This window comes from Nestor notabilis, unplaced genomic scaffold, assembly GCF_000696875.1.
Source record: "Nestor notabilis isolate BGI_N333 unplaced genomic scaffold, ASM69687v1 scaffold16412, whole genome shotgun sequence".
Taxonomy (NCBI): Eukaryota; Metazoa; Chordata; class Aves; order Psittaciformes; family Psittacidae; genus Nestor; species Nestor notabilis.
Genome location: NW_009919973.1, coordinates 39,279 through 62,620, shown reverse-complemented (window position 1 = coordinate 62,620; position 23,342 = coordinate 39,279). Strand labels below are relative to the sequence as shown.

Sequence of the window (23,342 nt, the reverse complement as noted above, 5' to 3'; positions counted from 1 at the left end):
CCTTCTGCTCGCCTGCGCGCCGACGGGTTCTGGACTCGCCGTCAGCTCATGTTCACGCTGTCTCACTCCTCCTGGAGCCCCATGCTCAGCTCACTTGGTGTGGGCCCACGCTCATGGGGGGAGGAAGAGGGCAGCTTGCTGTGGGGCTCACGCTTATTCGCTGTGGACGTCATCATCCGTCTAGGGCTCTCACTTGCTCGCTCATTCCGGGCTCAAGCTTGCTCACTCTCGCTGTGGGGCTCACCTGTGCTCATCTGGGCTCGCGCTCACTCGCTGTGGTGCTGGGGCTCACGCTCACTTGCTTGCTCTTGTGCTGGTGCACATACATGGCTCACATTGAAGTCTTCACCCCATTTGGTTACAGGGCTCACATGGAAGGTTTCCCCCCATTTGGGCGTGGCAGCAGCAGCAGCTCCCGACACCTCCTCCTGCAGTGGGACAGGGCCAGGATGAGTAGGGATGGGAAGGGAAGGAAGGCTTTTTTTTGCCGCTAGCTTTTCCCAGGCAGGCAGTGTAGGTGTAGCCAGCAGCCCCCTGTCCTTGTGGGGTTCCCAGTGGGTATGGGCCTCTCTGTGGTCCAGCTCTGCTCAGCTCCGGGAGCAGCTGCAGCCCCAGTCCCGAGCTGTGCCTGGCTCCTTTGGTCCAGTCCTTCTCCTCCTCCTTTTACTTTCCTCCTCCTCCTCTCCTGCTCTTGCTCCCCTCCTGCTTCCCTCTGCTCCCCACACTGGGTCGCACCCCACTGCCCATGGGGGTCTGCATGCCAGGGACTGCCTGGTGGACACAGACCCTGCCCAGAGGTGCCCGCCCGGTCCCCAGTAGCTGGAGCCCAAACCCTGACTGCTGCTGTGCCAGTGCCCGCTCCGTGGCCTGTCTGTCCGTCCGCTGGCACCCATCACTGACAGACTCGTGTCCGTGTTCTGAGTATAACTTGCCAAACTCTTTATTCTTTCGATATTTGCAGATATGTGCCACTGTTTCCAACTTTTCATCAACAAAAAGGCCTTTCCAACTCCTTCCAAATTAGAAGATCCAGGTGGTTACACACGGCACCTCTGTACAAATTCTCTCACTTTTCATTGCCTCTCCAGGGCCGGATAAGGGATGTTTTTTTTTGTGAGATAAGTTAAGAGGCCCCCCCGCCCCCCAGCCAGCATGGGTCCCCCCCTCGGAGACACGCAGGAGCCTTTTAAATCCCCCCAATGTAAAGTCTAGGAAGCGCTGAGACGGCCTGCGCCTGCACTTTAAGCTGGGACATTTCTGGGCCTGCTGGATGCTGTCTAGGCACTTTCCATGCTCGGGGATGCCAGGCGGACGACCCTCATGGGATAGGAAGACCTGCAGACCCACCGGGACCGGGCGACAGCAGCGAGTGGAGCTGGATGGGCCAAAAGACGCTTTGCTGCTGCCTGTGGGAGCCGCTGTTAGCGCCCGCCTACTCAGCTCCTTCCTCCCTACTGCACCTCCTGCAGCCTGCATGGACTCCTGCTCCTCCTCCTCTTCCTCCTCGCAGCAGAGCAGCCATCTATGTCTCTTTAGTTTTCTTCTCTTTCAATCTCTTTGTTTTGTTCTGGGCCCAAAAGCAAGTGAATCGGTGTCCCAGGCGCGTGGGGCTCGTGTCCCTTTCTGATCCAAAGCACATGGGGCGCTCCCGGACTGAGGGGGTGTGTAGGACGCTCCAGAGAGACGCTGCCGCTGCCCTTCTGCCATTGTTGTGATTCTGAATGTATTGATTGTGCTCCATGCCGTGTATGACTTGATATTTTCCTCTGTCCTAAGCACTTTGAATGAGTTCTGCTCAACAGACTGTATATTTCATATTGTATTTATTGGAGTTTGCTCGCACCGCAGCCGCCCTCGGGGGCTGGCAGGTTTTGCTCTCAACTCTCTAGACGTGTGATAGATATTTATTGTCCATGCTCTTTTGTAAGGGGCTGGTATCTCTCTCTGCCCGGTGACCTGTGCTACTTTGTATGGTGCAAGTGTGTTAACAGAATAAATCCGTTCGATTAGTAGAGGTGTGAGTTCCTTCACTGCCTTTAGCCTCTCCTGCTTCCATCCATGCTCCACCTGCATCCCATGCCATTTCTGTCTGTCGCCATGTCCTTTGTGCCCCTGCGGGAGGGAGGGTCAGAGGTAGCTCTGTTCTGCTAGGAGGACAGCTCTGCTTGCAGTTGTGGGGGGAGAAGGCAGCTTGCCAGGGGGACAGGTTGTGGGGAGGCTGGGGCTGGAGTGTCCCTAGAGGGGACGGGTGAGATGCTGGCTGCTCCATGCGCTGGGAGACCTGGACTGGGGGAGAGTGGTCTGGTCTAGTTTGGTCTGGTCTGGCAGCCTGCTGGGGATGGTGGGACCATGTGTTTCCATCTCCTGTGCCCCCATCTCTAACAGACCTGTGTCTCTTCTCTTCCAGTCTCGAAAGGGTGCGGACCTGGAGCGGGAGAAGAAGGTGCCGGAGTGTAAAGCGGACAGTATTGGCAGCGGGCGGGCCATTCCCATGAAGCAGGTTCGATCCTCCTCCCCTCAACCCCGTGTCGAGCAGGCTCCCTGGGGAGATGCTGCAAAGCTTTTTAGTGGACTGGGGTGCCTTTGCTCTGTGTGGGAGAGCATGGAGGAGCTGCGTGCCCCTTGGCCTGGCTCACCAGGTGCCCTGGGGTCCTGCACGCCCATCTGGACCCCAGGAGCACTGTGCGGGGGGTGCTGGCTTGGACCCTGATCCGTGTGCGGGTGCTGGGCGCGCAACAAGGGCTGCTCTGATGGCTGGCAGAGAGGTTCCAGCAGAGGGCATCCACACCCTGCATCCATGCCCCAGCGCAGCCCCTGCTGCAGCACTGCGCTCTTCTCTCTTCTGCTCTCCTCTCCTCTCTCTTCTCTCTCTCCTCTCTCCTCTTTCCTCTCTCTTCTTTCCTCTTTTTTCCTCTCTTCTCTCACCTCTCCTCATTTCTGCACCTCTGTGCTTCTGCTCTGCTCCAGACCAGCCCAGCTGCCCTCTGGCAGGACAGGGAAGCTCTCCTCTCCTCATTATGGGCAACAGAAAAAAGCCCATGCCGTGAGTGTCATGAATCAGAGGGAGGCAGCCACTTGTTCTTTCAGCAGGGCATTTGACTCCTGCCTCCTGGCTTCCAGGGAAGCTTCAGCTGCCTGGAACTGACCCTGAGTGTTACCTGCCCCTGTGTCCATCAGCTGGAAAGCAGCGATGGGTAATGTCTGAGTGAACTAAGTGGTATGGATTGGCTTGATGGTGTGATTGTGTTTCCACCAGGATTTTCCTTGCACTACTGGCAAGGCTCATCCATGCACTGCTTTGCAGCACGTGCTATGCTTCTGCTATGCACCGTCTGCCTACACACTGCCAGAGCTGAGTTGCTGTGCACATGAGGCTGGTTACGTCTTGGGGAGACCAGGCTGACAGGGGAATGGGGTGGTGGATCAAAAGAGGGAGACCCTGCTTGCTGCTGCTGCAGCTCCCAAAGCTTCCTGCTCTTTCCAGTCCATGCAGCAATAGCAGGGAAGGTTTGCAAAGGGCTGTTGTCAGTGCCACTGACAGGGGAATGCAGTGGAGCAGTGCTGGGCTGTGTTTGGGAGGGCAGTGTGTTGGAAGGCAGCGTGGGGGCTGGAGGGGAGCAGTGCTGGGGTAGGGGCTGTGGGGTCTCGCACGTGGGGGCTCTGCTTCCAGAGTGCCAAAGGTTTGCACTCCCCCAATAGGAAGGGGTTTATTAGCTGCATGCCAGGTCATGCCCCTTCTCTCCGTGCAGCACAGGTCCTTGTTTTTAATCTCCTAGTTGGAGCAGGGATCAAAGCTCCTTTAGCTGTTTCTTCCACCTTTCTGTTGCTGGGGTGCTTGCACCTCTGACCACACTGCTCTTCTTGTTTCCATGCAGACCTGGCTGCCTCTGCTTGGCAGGGGCCATGTGCTGGAGATGATGGCCATGCCTAGAGGCTGGCCAGAGGGCTGCAAGTTTAGCAGCACAGGCCCTGCCTCCATGCCATGTGTGCTGCCTTTTGGCTGCCAGTCAGTGTGGTGGGGATGTGGTTTGTGGTGGCAGTGCTGGTAGGCTCTGGTTTTGAGTCAGCCATCATGGCAGGTGGGGGAAGCAGTGGGCAGTTGCTGTGCAGTGAGGAAGGAAGGCTGAGGGCAGAGCGTCTGGAGCCTTGAACTGGACCTGACTTGGTTCCCCAAAACCATGCTGCTGACTCTAAGAGGTCTGGTTGTGGAAGCATTTCCATGGCCTTTGGTTTGTGGACCTTTGGGTTGCCTTTCCTACTATTTCCCTTCACTCAGCAGGGCAAGATGCATTCTTTACCTGCTCCTATGTCTCTGTTGCTCACTGGGCCTGGCCTTGTCCAGTCTGCTGGAGATCACAGGGTTTAGTATAATTATTAAGTTGTTTCTGCTAGGCAGAGCAGTTCTGTTACTGAGTTCAACAGGTAGAGAACTGAGACAGAAGAAGGTTTAGGTCTGTGAAACAAAGCTTGGTCTTCATTCCTGTGCTATGCAAGAGGCAGTAGGTGCCAAACTGCTTGCCTGGTTCAGGACTTAGTGAAGTGACCAGTTTGCACAGCAGCTGCTTGCCAGGAGATCCTGGAGGAAAACGTTACCTTGTGATACCTGGGTCCATGCCCAGGCTCAGGATTGGCACCTCCTGTAGCCAAAGCTGCAGAAAGCGATTAAAGTGATTCTGCAGAGTTGATCTTGGCAGTCTTTTTACAGGAACATGTACTGACACTGGGGGAAGCAGTGTCTTGTCAGAAAGGTAGGCACCAGTCTATGCAAATGGCTCTCCATCCCTGGGCTCTGACTGAGTGTCTTACACTGTACTGGAGTTGCTGGCCCTGTGACAATGCTCAGGCCCCAGAGAACTGCTGTGACCTGTCTCTTGAGATATTGTGGCACTCTGAAATTGCTACCCCCTCCCACTGCTTGAATTAAACAGTTGTGCTGCAGCACCTTAGGAAGGCACAGACCTTTGATCCTAAAGGAGAAAGCATGCCAGTATCCACATAGAATCATAGCATCACAGAATGGTTTGGATTGGAAGGGACCTTAAAGCTCATCCATTTCCAACCCCCCTGCCATAGGTAGGGACACTTTCCACTAGACCAGATTGTTTAAAGCCCTGTCCAGCCTGGCCTTGAACATTTTTAGGTTATAGGTTATATGTGTAAACATGCGGTGTGGAGATCCAGAGTATCACCAGAGTGTTGCAGTTCTGCACTGTCCTTGCTGCGGCCCTTCGCCGGGTTGTGCCTCCAAGAGGAGCAATGACTTGGTGCCACCAATGAGAAAAGGAGCAGCAACTCTCAGCAGTTGTAGCTCCACATCCTAAAGATTCAGGATTGGTGATGATTGCTCTGCTCTCTGATGCAGACCTGCCCTTTCTGGAAGATCGTGGAGATCTCGTTGCTTGCCATCTCTTTGAAGGGCAGCGAAAGAGCGGGGCCTTTAGTTAGTTTTACTCTCACATGGTCTGTTGGTCCTGCTCAGCCATAAACCAGCAGAGAAGCCAGTCATTCAGGGGTCTGTAGAGTGGCAAACGTGCAGGATCTTCTGCCTGGGTGCTTGGGCAGGTTCAGACTGCTTTGCTTCCCTCAGCATGTGCGCTGCTAGGCTGATGGCAACAAATGCTGTGTTGAGGGTGCTGCAGCCACTGGTGGGTAACCACACGAGTAATTTGATTCCTCTGCTTGGAAGGACAAGACTGGTGCATGCTTAAATTGCCTGAGGTAGCTGAAGTCAGTGGGTGATGAGGGGCAGTAGTAGGGGTGGTTGCCCTGCAGACTCCTTCTATGATACCTGTGGCTGTGATCACTGTGGCGGGTGCATGATCTCTTCCTGGACTCTATGAGAAGAGAAGTAGCACTAGGGACTGCTGGTAGTTGGTGCTATGGGTTCCTGCGCAGAGCTGAGTTGGATGGTTGGGAAGACTGACCATGAAGTGGGAGGCTGGGTTAGGTGCTGCAGAAAGGAGAAACACTGGGAGGGGAAGGGATGTATGCTGCCACAGAGATGTGGTGGCTGGCTGCCGGTTGTCACCACCTTCTCCAGCACACCTCAGAACAGTGTCCTGCTCTGTGTCCCTTACACACCATGCACACCTAGAAAAGATGGAAATCCCCACTGGGATAAGTGAGACCATGGATGCTGGGGCCCCTCTTCACCCTGGACAGCACTTCCTCTTCCTCCAGGCTGTGGGAGCAGTCAGTGCCTCTGCTAGGGCTGCTCCACACCATGGACTTGGGATCCCCTTGCTGTGATGTCCTTTTGATGCTATGTAGGTTCAGATGGTCTTGCAAGGTTGGAAGAACATCTTTGTAGCTGGACGCTTGTCTCAGAAGTGGGTTAATTAGGTCGGGAGACTAAGCTGCCCCAGCTGTTCGTTACTAGGAATGAAGTCCTAATTGAACTTGTACCACATTCTTTCTGGGAAGGCTGTGCTGAATGCACCAGCAGTCCCGGGGTCCCTAGGTCCCTGGCCCGGCTCAGTTTGGGCCATGCACTCCAGTAGGGCCCAAGGCGGGTGACTCCTCCTCCTTGGGAGCTGGGATCATGCTGGGAGCTTAGATTACATTTAAATTGCCATTTGCATTTTCCAATCAATACGCGACTTTACAATTAAGTTTGGTGTTAAAATTCTTAGCAAAAAGTGAGTGGAAGGGAGATTTGTGGAGTAAACGAGTCCTTTGGGGGCCATCGCTGCTCCCTGCTTCATTACGCTGCATATTGCTGCTGCTGCTTTTACTGTGCACCACCACAATCCAAACACAACAGAGACACTCACGCTGGCCGACAAAATGCCGGGAAAGAAAGGAAAAGTGGGGAGAGGAAGAGGGTTGGGCATTCTTGTCTTTCACCTCTGGCAGCTTCTTCCTTTCATGCATGACTTGGGAAGAAACTTACGGAACCATGAGTTACTTGTAAATGTTGCCCTGAGAAGCAGAGGGAGCTTGAGGTGTGATAGTGTGAGCAGGGGCCTCTGCACCCTGACGAGCCCAGCCTGGAGGCACACTGGGGTGCAGGAGCATGCCCAGGCCCTGCATGGAGGGAATGAGTTCAGCTGCCTCCAGCATTTCATGTGTCCTTGTCCTCCTTGTCCCTTCTCGCTTCTCTCTGAGCTGCTGCAGGGGCCTTCCTCCCTCCAGGAAAACCAGAGTTCCCTGGATGCTGCTGGGCCAAAGCTCTGCATCGTGCCATTAGAAAAGAAGGAGTTGGGCTGCAGAGTTGTAACCTTGAGGCAGTCAGCACAGCAGCACCGTTAAAATCCGGAATCCTCTCGGCTTCTGTCCCCTGCCTCTTCATCTCCAGTACAGCAGCAAGCAAGTTTAACTGAGCTCTATCCCTCAATTCAGCTGTTTCTCGCAAATGTTTGGCCTTAAGGGCCCCTGCCCCCCTGCCCATTTTATTAGATATTTACTTAGACTGTGTAGTTGCTCCCAATTTTGACTTTTGTGCCTTCTGGCTTGAAAAAGTGGGCTGCCAGTGCTTGATTCTCTGTTTCCAGCTCTGGTTTTGCTGGTGTTTAAATTTGCAAAGTTCCACATTTGTAGCTGAACTAACTGCAGCTGAACTCTTCTCTGCAGACAACACATTTTTGGGTCTTGATAGAAGATGCAGCAGCCTGAAAGTGTTGAAGTAGGTATTTTGCAGCACCAAGGTGCATCAAGTCGAAGAGACATCAAGGAGAGGAGAGGCAGCTGGAATTGTTTTGCAGTATGTACTGGCAGGTCAGACTGCAGAACCAAGTCTGGTTTAAGGCCAGAAGGGATCATTATGCTCAGAAGCCAGAGAATTTTATCCAGTGACTTTGAGCCAAGTTCGTAACTTCAGCCTGGCATGGAGCAGATTTGTTTGAAAGATAGCAAGCAAATGTTCTCAACTATGGCAAATCCACCATTCGTCTAGTGTAATATTGAACTGTCTTTACACATGAGGAGGAGGAATCACTTTCATTCACTGTGTGGGAAATGCATGGCCCAGCAGTGGTGCTAGAGCAGATGATTTTGTGATGGTCAGAACCAGAGCAGAGCCAACCTGCTGTTGAAGAAACACAGGTATCGCTCACTGTGTATGAGAGGATGGCTTATGAGATCCGAGAAGCAGTCGTGCTTCTGGCATGGTCAGGCCCCGAGTGGGCTGCGTGTGCTGGTCAGGTCACTGCCCTTCAAGCTCGGGGACAGCTGGACTCCAGGGTGAGCAGGTTAATGCTGGTAGGAGCATGTTCTGCAGCATGGGAGTAACAGACCTGGGACTGCAAGTCCAGAGTAGAGAAGAGTGCACAGAAATGTAATCACAGTCTTCAGATCACATTAAAGGGTGCTGCAGAGGGCCCGGGACTGCTCTGAGTGGTCACCAGCACAGGGGGCTGACAAGAAAGCTGAAGAGGGACTTTTGACAAGGACAGGTAGGGACAGGACAAGGGGGAACGGCTTTAACCTGACTGAGGGAAGATTTAGATAAGATCTGAGGAAGAAGTTCTTCCTTGTGAGGGTGGTGAGGCCCTGGCACAGGTTGCCCAGAGAAGCTGTGGCTGCCCCATCCCTGGCAGTGTTCAAGGCCAGGTTAGACACAGGGGCTTGGAGCAACCTCCTCTAGTGGAAGGTGTCCCTGCCTGTGATTCATTGGGGAGACACAGGAAACGCCAGGGTCTAATCTCTGCTGGGGAGGAGCGCAGTCTCTGTCACTGGTGGTTTTTACGAAGAGGTTGGAGTGATGTGGGTACACCTGAGCTGCTCTGGGGAGGGGTGTGGTGAGGTGACCTCCAGACACTTCCAGCTCTGCTTTCTATGATTACATGGCACCTGGAGGTAATACCATCTGCCTTGTCAAACCTGACAATCCCCTGCCAGGTTGAGTTGCCTTCCTCACTGAACCGTGGGAGCTCAGGAACCTCTTGGCGATGGTACTTTCCAGCCCTGAGAGCCCACCCTGCTGGGTGGTCTGTCCCTGGACCAGGACTTTGCATGAGCTGAACTAAAATGCATGCTGTACTCAGGAGCCCAGTTTGTACAAGGCAGTTTGTGTTAACAACCAGTCAACTTAGCTGTGAAATTTCTATGTTTCCTTCAAGTTCTCTGATTCTTTGCTTTCTCTGAGCTCGTTTGGGGAAGACATTGGTTATATCCTGTGAATCAAATGCAGATTGGCAGGACCTCTGTATAAGTACTTATGTTGGACATGGATTTGCCATTTCTGATTACACTTGATTTATGATTATGTTTTGAGACCTTTCACTTGACTAGTTTTTACTCCGTACATTAATGGCTTTATGGATTTTGTATAGTTGATTTTTAATGGTGTGTGCTGCTGAGTTAAAATCCTGAGAAAAAACTAAAAATGCTGTGTCAGCACAGTGACCATTGTCGTGAGATGTTGCCATTTTACCAAAAGTAGGATTAAACTTCTCTGATGACCTATTTCTGCATTGATTGGTGTTAGTTCCACTGCTGTACCCTTGTTCCTTGCTGATCACTTCTTGTGGTGGTTTTCCACAGTTTTGCCTAGTGTAAGTGTCCAGCTAAGTGGCTGTAATTACAAGGGTCATTGCTTTTCCCCTTGCAGATCTTGGCAAAGCCTGAGCTTTCGGACTGCTGCCATGTTCTGAGGCATGTTAAAATTAGCACCTTTTAACCACTGCTGAGTGAGCTCTTCAGCTTATTCTCTCTGAGCTGTAGAAGGCAAGGGACTAGATCCTGCCACCAACACAGCTTAGCTTTTGCTGCTCTGTTTTAATTTTCTCTCCCTTGCATGGGTAGGAGGCGTTTCCTTTTCACACTGTTTGCTTCCCAAGTACTGAACATAAGCGGTCATGAAGTACTTCTGCCTTTTCTGCATCATTTATTGCCGATTTCATGGTCATGTCTGGCAGCGTTGTTACTGCAGCATGTGCCAAACCCTACAACTTTTTGTTGTGTTCTTCTGTCATGCAGGCACAGCAGCCTCAGTTTCTAGGCAGTGGGACAGGGCCCCCAAATATGCTGAGGCTGGCAGGACAGAGACTTTCTGTCCAGGTTTTTGAGGAGGTGCTGGCCTGGGGCCCAGATTTTTGCCACATTAGGAAGAGCCAGTCTGGATGTCTGTCCAGACAGGGCTTTTGGAGGGCCCAGGCCCAGCAGTTGGTAGATCCAGCTTTTTTCCCAGACTCCATTATTCATTCGTACTTTCGTCCCCCTGTGCTGTTCTTTCCTCCGTGCCGGCAGAATACTTGATGTTCTCTCCCCAGTCGCTGCTCCAGAGCCCTTGTGCCTGGCTTCTCGTCCTGTCTACCTTCTCGCTTTCCACCTCTGGTCCTACCTGGTGCGTGATGAATTGCTGCTAGAAGCAGTTTTCCTGGGGAGGCAGAACTGGGTGGGGAAGGGATTAGGGTTGTCCAAGCTCTGAGCATTGATTCAGATCAATGGAGGTTAGTTCTGGATTGGGCTGGTGGGAAGAAGGAGCCTCAGGGTGTGGAAGCTCCTGATAGGGAAGGGTTGAAGACCCCTCAACTGCCCAGACATGTGTCCCTAGCTCCATTTGTTGGCATCTTGAAGAAAGAATTGAAAGCAGGCAAGAAAAGTACGCACCCACTGTGGGATCTGTATCTTGAGTGTTGTTCCACTGATTGCGCCTTACCTGTCCCAAATTGTCCTTGCCCTGACCATCCCTCTTGCTGTGCTTTCAGTGATGGAAGTAGGTCTGGGAGCACTCTGGTAACAGAGCAGTGTCGGTTGGTTGTGAAGCTGGCTTCTGCCTTGTGTTGGCACTGTCCTTCAGCACAAGAATAGTTGCCCAGGGTGGAGTGATTTGGGACAGCAAAATACGTTATGGGTCCCTCAGAGGATCTGAGCATCAGTACTCTGGCATGTGGAGACCCTCGTCTTGAGAAAGGGGTTGCTGTCCATGGAGATATGCTGGGATTGATGGGGAAAGGGGTGCAGCCCGTTTCCTACCAGTCCCAGGGAAAATGCTGTTGGGAAGGCCCACACAGAAGATGGTTTCTTGTGTCTTTATCTTTGTGTCTTTTCAAAGGCTGGTCTCCTACAAGGGGCAATGATGGAACTGAGCGGGAGTTTCCTGGTCCAAACAAGGTCTGAGACCCTTGACACTTGTCTTTCAGGGAATTCTCCTCAAACGCAGTGGCAAGTCTCTCAACAAGGAGTGGAAGAAGAAGTACGTGACGCTGTGTGACAACGGAGTCCTCACCTACCACCCCAGCCTGCATGTAAGTACTGATCTGGGTTAGGATGAGGATCAGGGTGGGACAGAGCAGTGTCTTCCTGCTGGTGCAGGTCCTTCTGCAGATGCCGAAGTCACAGAGAGTTGCTTGAACAGGGTTTGGCAGTAGGTGAAAGCCGTGGGCTCTGTTCGCAGCAGAGCAGGAGGTCCAGCATGAGCCCTCAGCAGAGCAGGCATATGCAGCAGAGCTGTTTTTCGTCAGGGCCTGGAGGAAACCTCTTCCCTCTCATGAAGGCTGTCTCTGCATTGCCAGGCTGGGGGGGAAGAACTGATAGGAATACGCTCTGCACAGAATTATGCTAAGTAAATGCATCTTTTCTCCGTTGCCCTTGCTCAGTCCATTAAAGCAGGGGTTGCTGCATCCCTGCATCTATGGTGAGGAGCAGGCAGAGAACTCCTTGCAGCTGTGGCTGATGGTGCCATTTGGGTGTGGAATAATTTTCCTGGCTGCTAGGTATTGGGTAATGGAGATGAGGTGCCTGTGCAGAGCCTGCGGAGCTGAGCTGTCACTCGACGCATCTCTGATCCTCTTCACTGCTTGGCTCAGGCGCACAGCTGCCTCCCCATCCATCTCTGTCGCCTCCCCACTGTGGGGCTAATGACTTCTTCCCCATTCCCTCTTGAGCACAGTTTGCTGCTGAGACAGTGAGCTGTGGACAGGCACACCTGTGACACCAGGGCTGCAGCACCCTCTGCAGAAGACATGCTGCAGCAGGACAGCTGGGCAGTGTCTGGGGAGTGCAGAGTAGGGCCTGGGCACAGGGATGCTGGAGGACCCACTGGGGCTAAAGGGAGAAGAGCAAGGTGTTGCTGCTCCTGTGCTTCTTCAAGCTCCTGGGCCCTTGATGTGTCCTCAAATCTCCCCAGACACACAGATCTTGGAGTGCCCTGACCCTCAGAGTCTTTCTCCTCAGTTCTAATCCTGTGTCTCTTAACTCATGGGCTTGCAATGCTCAGTGAACTGGCTCCTGAGCTGCTGTGCCTTTTAACCCCCCTATCCTTACACTTTAAAGCCACTCATTCCTTGCTTTGTGGGAGCTTTAAGAACACTTTCTTCTTTCTTTTAGTCTTTGATCCCTGTACCATACTTTGGTTCTGCAGTTCCCTAACTTTGTAACCCCATGTTTTGGTCTTTAGAGAACCAAACTGGGAGGGAATGGCTGCTGCTGCTGCCCGCTCTGTGTGTGTGCTCACACGCATGTGTGAGTTTATCACATTTCCATCAGAGACATCATAGGCCATTATTACAATCAGCTGTAGAGGCAGAGCATTTCTGGGATGGTGTTTAACTGCTTTCAGATGATGCTGCTACACAGAAGGTTTCTCTCCCTTGTACACCATTTCTTCCTCAGGGGGTGATCTAGATTGATGTCACTTACTTTCCTTACTGCACTTCTTCAGCATTTTATTTCATTACTACGTTGCCTCAAGCAAAAATCTGGTCTGCTTCTACCTGTGATCCACAGCCCATTACTAAGAAAGGTACAAGATGGGCCTCTTCTCCCCCAGGTTTCACTGCAAGCTTTGAACTTTGTGCCCAAGATAGGCGTTGTCTTGCCCTATACTGACTTACAACAAGGACTGATTACACATGGGCTGCAGAACACAGAGATGACCAGCTCTGACCTCTGCAAGGATGAGAGGGTCTGCATGCTCCCTCCATGGCGTTGCCTCCCTGAGAACCTACCATCACATTAGATTTTTCACTGTGATGCTGACAAAGGTTCTGGTGAGCAGTGTGCTGTTCTGATTAGCAAAACTACTTTGTCTTGCCTTGCCTTCCCTCTGGATATCTGGTTTATGACCTGCTTGGAGGAGACAGAAAGGAAGCCTGGAGGAAGAGGTGGTTCAGAAGAGCAGGTCCAGTTACAGCCTCACCTACTCACCTTCTCATCTTGGAGATGCTGCAGTGTGCTTGTCACCAGGTTTGTCTCCTGTGCCATGGAGCGAGTTCCCATGTCCACAGGATGATACAAGCAGAGCACATGAGGGTTGAACTAATGAAACCTGTGCTCCTGTGGAAGGGCACGTGCTTCTTTGTCACTTTCATTCATGGCAGCAGCTCTCAGGGCAGCAGGCACATGGTGAGGTAACTGCTGGCAAGAACAGTATGCAGATCCTCAGTCAAGGAGACACTTGGCATCCTGAAGTTCCTTCCTTGAGATGTGAAGTCATGGCTTATCCCCTGCCTCGCTCAGGGTGAACCTTTACTGCCACGTGTTTGGGGGATGGCAACATTCTGGTGCAGCAGAGAGGTCTCTGGGGGCATTGCTGAGCACTGCAGGAAGAGGGGCTTTCCCAGCCCCTGACAGGATGTTCAAGCCCCAGACTACTTTTTGCTGGGTTTGTGTTCCCATTGGCTTTTCCTTGGCATGATTCAGGGCAGTTCCTGCCTAGACTTCTCTCCTCTTGCATCTCTGTTACATTCTCTTCCTGTCACTCTTGGGATGGGTATAGGTACTGCAGGGATCAGTAGCTTTTCTTCCTTTTTCCTGCAGTAGACATATCTGCCCCAGATGTGTCTGTGCCCCATCGGATGAAAATTACTGTATAGCTCTGGCTGGATCATAGTTCTGATTTTACCAGCTTTCTGGCAGGGCTGTTCATCTGCTTTTGGCGTTTGTCATTTGACCTGTTTCTGGATCTGTATGTTACCACCTCCAGCCCCACGTTGAAATTTCCTCACTGGGAGTCACGCTTAAACTGTGAGTTTTTACAGAGAGTGCTCCAGTGAATGACAATATGGTTTGGGTTGGAAGGGACCTTAAAGCTCATCAGTTCCAACCCCCTGCCATGGGCAGGGACACCTTCCACTAGACCACGTTGCTCAAAGCCCCATCCAGCCTGGCCTTGAATAAGCTGGGTCCAGTCCTGAAATCAAGTGTTCTGTGACTCCCTGATGGAAGTGTATCTGCCTTGACTGCCAGCCTGGACTTGCACTTGGGTCCTACAGAGCTGTGCGTTCCTGCTCCGAGGTGCCACCTCTGCCTCCTCTCTGGAATGGCCAGAGACTGTGAGCAGGAGTGCTTGGGGGCCTGATCCCTGGATTCAGCACAGCTTTCCTTGTTGCATCTGTCTTTTTCTTACCTTTCTGTGGGTGTGTTTAGTGACAGGAAAAGAACAAGTTCTGTGAAGACACCAGTGTGGTTTCCTATCACTTTCCCAAAGCCTTGGAGAGTACATGCTTCTGCTCGTGAGGAAGGCGTTATGTGGTTCAGCCCAGCTTCACTGGCCAGGCTGTGCTGTGCTGCGCAGAGCTAGAGAGAAAGCATCTCCCATTTTGCAGCCAGTGGAGCCATTCACACAATCACCTTCTGTTAATTCTATCTGCAACATCAATTAAATTGTTTGTAGAAACTAATTGAATGTGGCTTAATCACACATCTTAATAGCTTTCCACGCTTTGAACTCGTTGTTAATTCCAGTAATAAAATGAAATGAGAGAACTGGCTGGGTAATTAGCGAGGAGGCTTGGGAAGAAATTGCTGTTTTATAGCATGTAATAAAAGCAGTGCGCTGGTGACCGCTCTCTTCGGCAGGCAGCCGGCTACCGCAGCAATTGTGCTGAGTTAGGGAAAATCCTCCAGCCCCTCTGAGATTCCCTGCCCAGGGGTGCCACCAGGCTCCCACCCAACGGGGGACAGCTTGGAGCAATGTTTGGTTGGGCTGGTTATGTAGGAATTCCCTGGAGCACCAAAGCAGGGGTGGGTGTGTGGGTGTGGGTGTGTGTGTCATTTGAGGTCAAGTCATGCAGAAGTTGGAGGCACAGAAGTGTGTGCTGCCAAACTGCCCCGTCTCTTGGGTGTGCTGTGAGGACTGGATGCTTGCTCTGGGGTGGGTGGAAAGAGTTTAAACCTAAGGGATGAGGTGCTGCTGGGATTTTATAAACCTTGCAGGTATTAGTCTTCTGAAACCACAGAGCATTGTCCCTGCAGCCCCCATTCACCTGCTTCTTGGAGCCAAGGACTGGGAGAATGGTTGCTCTTAAACTGGTCTTGTTCATGTCCTTATCTTTTTGGATCTGGAAGCAGACGGGGACCAGCTCTGAGTTAATCTTTTTTGTGACCTCCTTGTGAACTGGAGCAGACCCAAGCCTCCCTGCAGCAGCCGCAGTCTCACCCTGGACTGTTGCTGCCACTCAGCTCCCAATTGCAGTGCACATCCCCAGCGCAGATAGCCAGGGGAAGATGCACCCATGTCACAATTCCTCCCAGAATCTTAGCACAGCTTTCAGTCTCTGCTTGCTTGAGGTCTGCCCAAGAGCAGGGCAGGGAAGTTCCCCTCTGTGCGTCTCTCTGGAAATCACATTGGTTGCATCTTCCGCTTCTGGCCCAAGGAAGAGCCAGGCACATCAGAGAGGGTTAGGGGAGAGCTGCAGTGCCCTGTGGAGCAGTGATGGGGTGAAGACATGGGAAAGGACACAGCTCTCAGGAGATGCTAGAGGTCTGCAGCTTTACTTTGATCAAAAGAGGAGATGCTATTAGGAGACAGGGCAGAATGATACTAACAGTCTGCATGTAGTGTTTTTGGTTGAGTAATAATTTACCAGAAGAAAGGGCAAGCACCAAGTTTTGAATAATGGAAAGCTATGCAGGTGAATGTACAAGGGAGTTATCCTGAGTTGTGTTGTTTTGGGCTTGAATTACCCTTGCTGTGACCCAAGAGGGAATTTCCAGGTATCCCATTACTTACACTGTCCTATATTATATTATTAGCTGCTACAGCTGAGTGCTATGATTAAAAAGACAAGAGATGACAAGGAAAAAGAACTGCCTGCCGCCTTCGTGCTCTTTTGCTCCATCTAATCTCTGATTCCCAGCCAGGCTTTCACAAATGGGCTTGTCACAGCATCTGACTGCCCATGGCAACATCCTGACATTACTCATATTCAGAGCTGACTAGTTCTGGGCACTGAAAGTGAGACCTGGCACTTCTCCGGAGCCAGTTGTAAGGCACCAGCTAGTCATGGGAAGAAGGGAGGTTGGAGTCAAGGCTTTGCATCCATGTTGTCAGAAAACAGCTGGCTGTGGACACTGGGGAAGTTGTAGGGTCTTCCACTTCTAGCTCGCCTGACATGAGATTTCAGTATAGTGCAAGAGAAACCAACATGCAGATTGCTGGCTGACCATCTGTCTGGTAACCAGATACCATGTGGATGAATGGATCTGGGTTTTAGTTTTGATTATGTAGATGAGAGGGGAGCTGAGAGTCGTGGGCCAGGGCAGAGCTGATCTCAAACCATTCTACCTCTCTGCTGTAGGATTACATGCAGAACGTCCATGGGAAGGAGATTGATCTGTTGAGAACTACAGTGAAGGTACCAGGCAAGAGGCTACCCAGGGCAACAACAGCGGCAGCGCCCAGTGCTAGCCCCAAAGCCAATGGGCTTGCGAAGGAGAGGAGCAGCACTCAGCTCACAGGAGGCACAGGTAAGAGTTGGTGGTCATCCTTCCCTCTGGTGCATCAGCAGTGCCTTGCATTACTGAGCTGGAAATGAAAGTTGCTCTGAAGTTTCTTGCTTTCACTACTCCTCAGGGGTTCCTTTGGTGGGTGTTGGCCGTCTCAGGTCTTTGGTGGGTCTCAGGTAAGCTCCTAATGGGATTTTATGCTAGTTAGTGTCCAGGACAGAAGAAAGGGTAGAAGGGCCTTTAACTAGTGGCGTAAACTTCCTGAGAGGAAACAGTTGAGTCTGATCAGTTGCTGTGCATGGGGAAGCTGTTGCTTCCCAAAACAAAGGAAATCTCAAACAGGGATGTCTCTTGATCTCTGGCAAGTTCTCTTCTGTTTCTTTCTTTTTTTTTGTGTCCCCACTCCCCCTTTTTCTCCTCACTTTTCCCTGGAGAAATAATGTGAGGGGCTTGTTTTGTAATTATTATTCTTCTGTGTACATGCTGAAGAGGTGCAGCTGGCGCAGAGAATGTTGAGGGGAGGTGAGGTTGGGAAGCTCTCTGGTTTCTCATGGAGTTCATGCCACACTGCTTACTGCTTCTCCTGCTACAGGAGGTATCTCGCCATGGGGAGCTATTGGACTTGGAGTTTTCCTACCCAAGTTTCCCAGGGTATTGACATGCCTTTATTTCATCTTCTGGGTTGGTATCATTGACAATATGAGCAGTTTCTACACATGTTCTTTCCAGCCAACTGTTGGCAGCAATGTAGTATAGCAGGCTGTGGGTACCTCTCCACTCTTTGGGATAACAAAGGAGTGCTGCTAATGCTGCTGCTAACAGCAGTGCCACTGAGAGTGAGCCAGATCCTCGTTTCTGTTTTGTGCTGCCCTGCAACACGGTTGTGTCCTGTGGTCTGGGTGTTGTCAGCACTGTGCTTCACAGCTTTCTGGAGCTGAGGACTCATTAGATGGGTGCAGCTGGAGTGAATTCCAGGAGCTGTCTGGGGTCCTCAGCATCACACACAACACAGGGAATGCAGCATGCTAACACAATGAGTCTTTCCAAACCCAAACTTCTGTTTCTTAGAGTCAGAATTAGTCTGCAGACAGAGAAACTGCCAGTCAATTAGTCTTTGGACCAAGGGTGTGCAACTCTGCCTGGTTTCTGCCATTGCTCTCCACTGTACACTCATGTCTTCACCACCATTGTACACCTTCAGCATGCCCGAGCACAGTAATGATTCCTGCCTTTGCACAGAGGCATTTCTCGGGCTTGCATTTCTAGGGTGCTTTGTCTGAGCTCCTACTCAGAGGTTATCAGAGCTGTAGGATGAAGTCGAAGACAAACCACAGAAAAGCTTATGCTGATGTCAAACCAAATGCTCACATAACCCTGTATCCTGCTTTCAACAGTCATCTCAGTCAGGTTGGGCTCATGAGAGCACATTGAGGTGTGACTTGATTACTGATCACTGCTGCTTGGAAAACCAGCATCTAAAAGTGAGCACTGTGCAAGGCCTTTCAGTTTGGTTGACAAAGCTTGAGGAAACTCAGTGCATGGAGGCTGAAGTTAGAGCAGTTTAAACTTGAGATGAGATGTCGTTTCCTAGCAGAGAGGGTAATTAAATGTTGGAATAGTTTATCTGGAGAGCTGGTGGACTTAGCACTGCTTGAAGCCCTTAAAATGAGATTAGTTATCTTTCTACAAGACATGCTTTCATCCAGCTCACGTGTGTGTTGCTGCATGCATATGTGCAGGGATCAACCTAGATGGATACAATAGTCTTTTCTCATGTAGAAATATGTGAATTTGAGATCCCCTGGTCACTGTCATCTCTCTGGGCCCCTGAACAGAACAGCACTACCCAGAGCACATGCATCAGCATGGGGCTCAGCATTAAGACAGCAATCTTAATCAGATTTTATATGTCTTGGTTTGGGTGGTTGTCTGCATTGGTCAGAAAGGCTTTTTCTCCTGCTACACAAATGGTAAGATGTTTTCTGAGGAATTTTTTCAACTCACTGTAATGTCTCCAAGACTGATTGCAGCTGACGATGCAGTCACCACGGTAAGCGCACTGCCATGTTAAAAATCCTCTAAGGTGACTTGCTCATATTCCTGTGTAATGCAGAGTACTGGGTTTAGGGTCAGTAAAGAATCTGCCCTGCTTCAAATTACAAGCAACTTTGCAGTTTTGCTGTGTTTGGGGCTAGAGATGGGCCTGGCTAGGTAGTCCACTGACATCTCTCATTTAATCCATGCTTTGGGTAGCTGGAGAGGGAGCACCTCAAAATTTGCAGTTCTCTGCCCAGTGCACAAGTTAATCTTCAGAGAACACGAGCTTTGGAGACCTGAATGGTTTGCTGTCTTACACCAGGAGTATCTGGGTAAAACCAAATGGCCTATGTTCAGAGTTCAGAGCAAGTGGTCCATGGTTTCTTTCTGACCTGAGCTCTGCCAAGGTAAGTGAGTGTGGTAATTAAAGTCCACTATATGCACAGTCCTTACCCAAGGGCAAAAAAGAAGTAGTAGATGATGGGGAGAAGGGAAAAAAAGGATAAAACACCTTGCACTGCCCCGTGTGGATAAAATACATATATGTGCCACTTTGGTGATGACTCAAAATAAGTTCCAAAGTAGGCATAGACAGTACAACGTGAAGCTAAATAAAGCAAGAATGGGGAAGGAGCTTGTACTTGTGAAACCTGTGGGATTCTGAGCTCAATGGATGATGGTATTTAAACCACTGAAGAAAGCAATCTTACTTAGTCAGGGTTAGTTTTATTTTAGGTTGCATGTGTTCCCATTGTAAGCCCTGTTATCAGAGGCACTGAATGTTGTCAGACCTTGCAGCTGCCTTATGTCCACCTAACGCTTACTCTTTGTGCAACATACATGCAAATAGGATGTTGTACATGCCCAGGGAGGTTTTGCAGTCTCCCTTCTCAGAGGTAATCAAAAAATATCCAGACAGAGTCTGGGGCAGCTGGCTCTGTGCGGCCCTGCTTGAGCAGGGGGGTTGTACAAGATGACCTCCAGAGCTCCCTTCCAACCTCAGCCACGCTGGGATTCATCTTATCAATATTCAGAATTTGTCTCCAAGAGCTGTAAATCTTTAGAGATTTGGTGCAAAGATGGTGCTCCTGGAAGCAGGAGTTTGTCCTTAATTAGGAACTTTTTTTTTCTTTATCCCTTGGAAAATATATTGGGATTTGATCAACGTTTTGGAAGTTAGTTACTGAAAGCTCTGGAGCACCTAATCTCCTCCTGGACTGTCAAGAGCTCCTGGCAAGAATGGTGTGTGCTTTTCTGTGGTATTTTTTTTTCTTCACTTTCCAGCTGTAATGTCCTCATCTTACTCTCGTATACAGTTTTACTGGTAACGAGACTATCTAGAGACGGAAGAGTTGCTGAGGTCAAGTATAGGTTCTGCTAACAGGTTTAGAGCTAACTAAATGCAGATAACCTCATTAGTACAATATATACATCTGAGCCCTATGTCAAGCCCTCCAATATCAGGAAATCCTAAATGCAGATGTCTGGCTCATGTTCCCTTTGCCAGCTGTGTTAGTTGCATGCCTGGGCCTCTGTGCACTTGAGTGGCATGTTCTTCATCCGCATCTCAATGCAGGATTTGTTTACTTTTGCACATCATGCTTGCCATCTCCCCAGTTATGTCTTGGAGGACCAAGAGGACTCCTGGGAAGTGCCAGCCAAGGGGAGCTCATTCATGAACGTTTTGGATATGCTTTCTAGAAGCATCTCTTGTATCTAGAAGCATCTCTTGTGTCTAGAAGCATCTCTTGTATGCCCAGATATTCCTGTGGCACTTTCCTGCCACCTTCTTGTCCCCTAGGTTTTCTTTGGAGACATGCTGCAGAGTGCCATTGAACCACTTGATCCTCTGACACTATGGTTCAGCCATACTGACTACTGAGCTGTTGGGTGTTCCTGTCATGGTTGTGGCTTACATCAAGGACTCTTCCTGGGCAGCACCCTAGGGAGCAGTGCAGGCCGGCACACAGCTTGGGTGCAGCTTCTGGGTAGAGTTACCAAGCATAGGCAAAAGCTTAGTTGTGCCAGGGGGTCTCAGGGCCAAGGAGTGGTGGTGGTAGTGTGCATGTCTCCAGAGAGACTTCTCAAGCCAGGCCACTGCTACAGGCTGAGCTTTCCATGGAGGAGCAGCACTGGGGCTGCTTTGTGCAAACACCGCAGCCCCAGGTCTGGCACAGGTCCAGGTGTGGTGTGCACTGGGCAAGCCAGGAGAGGAGCCCACCCCAGTGCATGGTGGTGTCCCACTTGGTACCCCATGCTGACACAGATTTTTAAGCATGGGCCCTGCTAGCTCCAGTGTTCCACTGTAAAAAGAATCCCTTTAGTGGTACAGATGTGGTCAGGGACAGTGATGAAATCACTTGTCTGTCAAGCCATCCCTCCTTTGCTGGGGTAGGAGGGTGTATGTGCTCCACCTTCCATAGTCATGAGCAGAAGACTTCTTTGGGCCAAGCAGCCCGTGTCAGGAAGATGAGTGACCTTATCCTGGAAGATATGCAGGAAAGAAGGGGGACATAACACCGATGCCTGGAAAGCTGCAAGGAGGAGGAGGGACAATTTGCCTTCATGAGTATGCCTGACCAAAACATCTCATCACTTAGATAAGAACATATTGTGACTGATGTGCATGAAAGCATAAGTGATACACTGATACAGATATAAACACTCCAAGTGTTAGTCTTCATATTAAAAGTCCGAGAAGTGCTTTGAGTAGCAAAGGCACCGGTGCCCCGATAAACCATTACTGCATTGGTGTGAAATGGGCTCACAGGCAGGCCTTGGTAGGAGAGATGCACCACGGACAGCTTAAGGTTACCAGGGAAGCACACCATGGCAGAGGTAAGGCAGCTTGTTGGCTTCCATGTCGGCTTCAGTGTTTGGAGCAGTGGCCTTGTGGACGCTGAACTCCAGCTTTTGGACCTAGATATGGATGCAGATGTGAAGTGATCTTGTTGATGGACACTGAGATGGCATTACGTGGGTTTTTACTCTTTGTAACAATTCTATGTCTGAACTTAAAGTCAGATGTTTTAGCATCCAAGCCACTTCAGCCTCTCCGGTGTCAGCTGGAGCTTTTAGGGACAGTTTTGTCATTGGTGCTGTCAGGCACCTGCTCCGTTGCTCTGGGGGCTAGAGGGGACCATGGGCAATTGGGAGGGTGCTGTCATGGCAGAGATATGGCTCCTTTATTCCTGGCCTCCTCTCTTCTGCCTGTGCTCTCCTCCTCTGGTCACTTCTTCCTGCTCCCAGCAATTACAGCCTGCCTCTCCTACCAGCAACCTCATCCCCTGTTCACTTTTCCTCCTCATCAGCACTGCTGGGCAGCTGGTGAAGGGCTGCATCAGTACAGAATAGGTGTCCTGGTGCTTGGATTCCCCAAAACTAATACTACAGCAGCTCTGGGTGCCAGGAGAAACAATTGCTCGTGCTGCAGATCAGGCTGCATAGGAACAGCCACATATACTTACCATGTTCATGTCAAAGACTCCCAAAGACTTTTAAGGATCCACCTGTGCTTGTCTGTCTGTCTAATTTTCCCCAACTAGAAATGAGACTACCAAAAGCACCTAGGTTGATCAGAGCATCCCTGTGTCTGGGTCACTGGATCAGAAGTGTCCTAAAAGGACAGTGATACTTGCTAAAAGGCTTTTTTGAAACCATGAGTATATGTTCTCCACAGGCAGTGGGAAATGTGGAGACTCGCAGAGTCTCAAAGGAAGAGCACAAGTGGGTACTGGCCTTTGGAGAAAGCTGAGGAGGAGTTCTTGGCAATTACTTGGACTCTGGTGGCGTGTATTCACTGCACAAGTGGCAGGGCTGGTTCAGGTGTCCCCTTCAGATCCTTGCTCATGCTCTTCCCACTAGAATATCTCTTCTCTTGTACTCTTCCTCAGGGATCCCCAGATGTATTTTTGCTGTAGTTCATCAAGCTCACCCTTTCTGCTTTTTTGCCCCATCTGCATCTCATTCACTGTGTGTTTCTGTCTTAAAGAATGAGGGCAACTCTTATTCAAAGTGCAGACTGGATGAAAAGGATTTTTTTAGTGGGGGAGGACAGATGGTAGTACAAGAAAAATGTGAACACCGTGTCTGTCAGCATGGGAGACTGGTCTCAGCACAGCCGTAGCCCTGAGTTCTTGCCTAGCAGAGGTTTGAAGGGGCTACTTCAAAGCAGTCAACACAGGGGAAAAAGGCACTAAGCATGCTGCTTGAAAACATGGTCTGTGGTGCCTGCGCACATACCTACATGCCCGCTTAATGTGGCCGCGCAACCAGCACACAAGCCTATTCCTTGACACTGCATTGCAGCTGAGCTGTATAAGAGGAAGCTGAGCAGCTGAACACTGGAAAACCTGCCCTCAGTTGAGAAGTTGAAGTGTAAGGAAGAATCAGCAGATTGCTGAGGTTGTCGTGGTTGCAGGCAGCTACATGGAGGTACAGTTTCCGGCAGCAGAAGGCTGTCTGATCTAGCAGGCAGAAGCCATGCCGATGCTTTACCTCAGCAAAAAATGCTGAGCCAGTGCAGCAGTCCCAAGTGAGATGTTCTGGCCAGCATTGCACAGACAGACAGGTTAGGTGGCTTGGAGATGGGGACTAGAGCAAACAAAGCAAGGGATAGCCAGAGCGTGGTATCGGAAGGAGGTTAAAGGAGGAAGCTCTGCCTGTCTCTGCGGTGGCTCATGTGGGGCTCTCCA

The 23,342-nt window shown here is 50.7% G+C and overlaps 1 protein-coding gene across 1 annotated transcript in view; it reads left to right on the top strand.

Moving 5' to 3' along the window:
• Positions 1–23,342, top strand: part of AGAP3 (ArfGAP with GTPase domain, ankyrin repeat and PH domain 3) — an 84,227-nt gene that overhangs the window by 23,276 nt on the left and 37,609 nt on the right. The window contains exons 10-12 of the mRNA XM_010010480.1: positions 2,408–2,500; positions 11,085–11,189; positions 16,464–16,632. Of these exons, the coding sequence (XP_010008782.1) occupies positions 2,408–2,500; positions 11,085–11,189; positions 16,464–16,632 (367 nt within the window). The remainder of the gene's footprint in view (positions 1–2,407; positions 2,501–11,084; positions 11,190–16,463; positions 16,633–23,342) is intronic.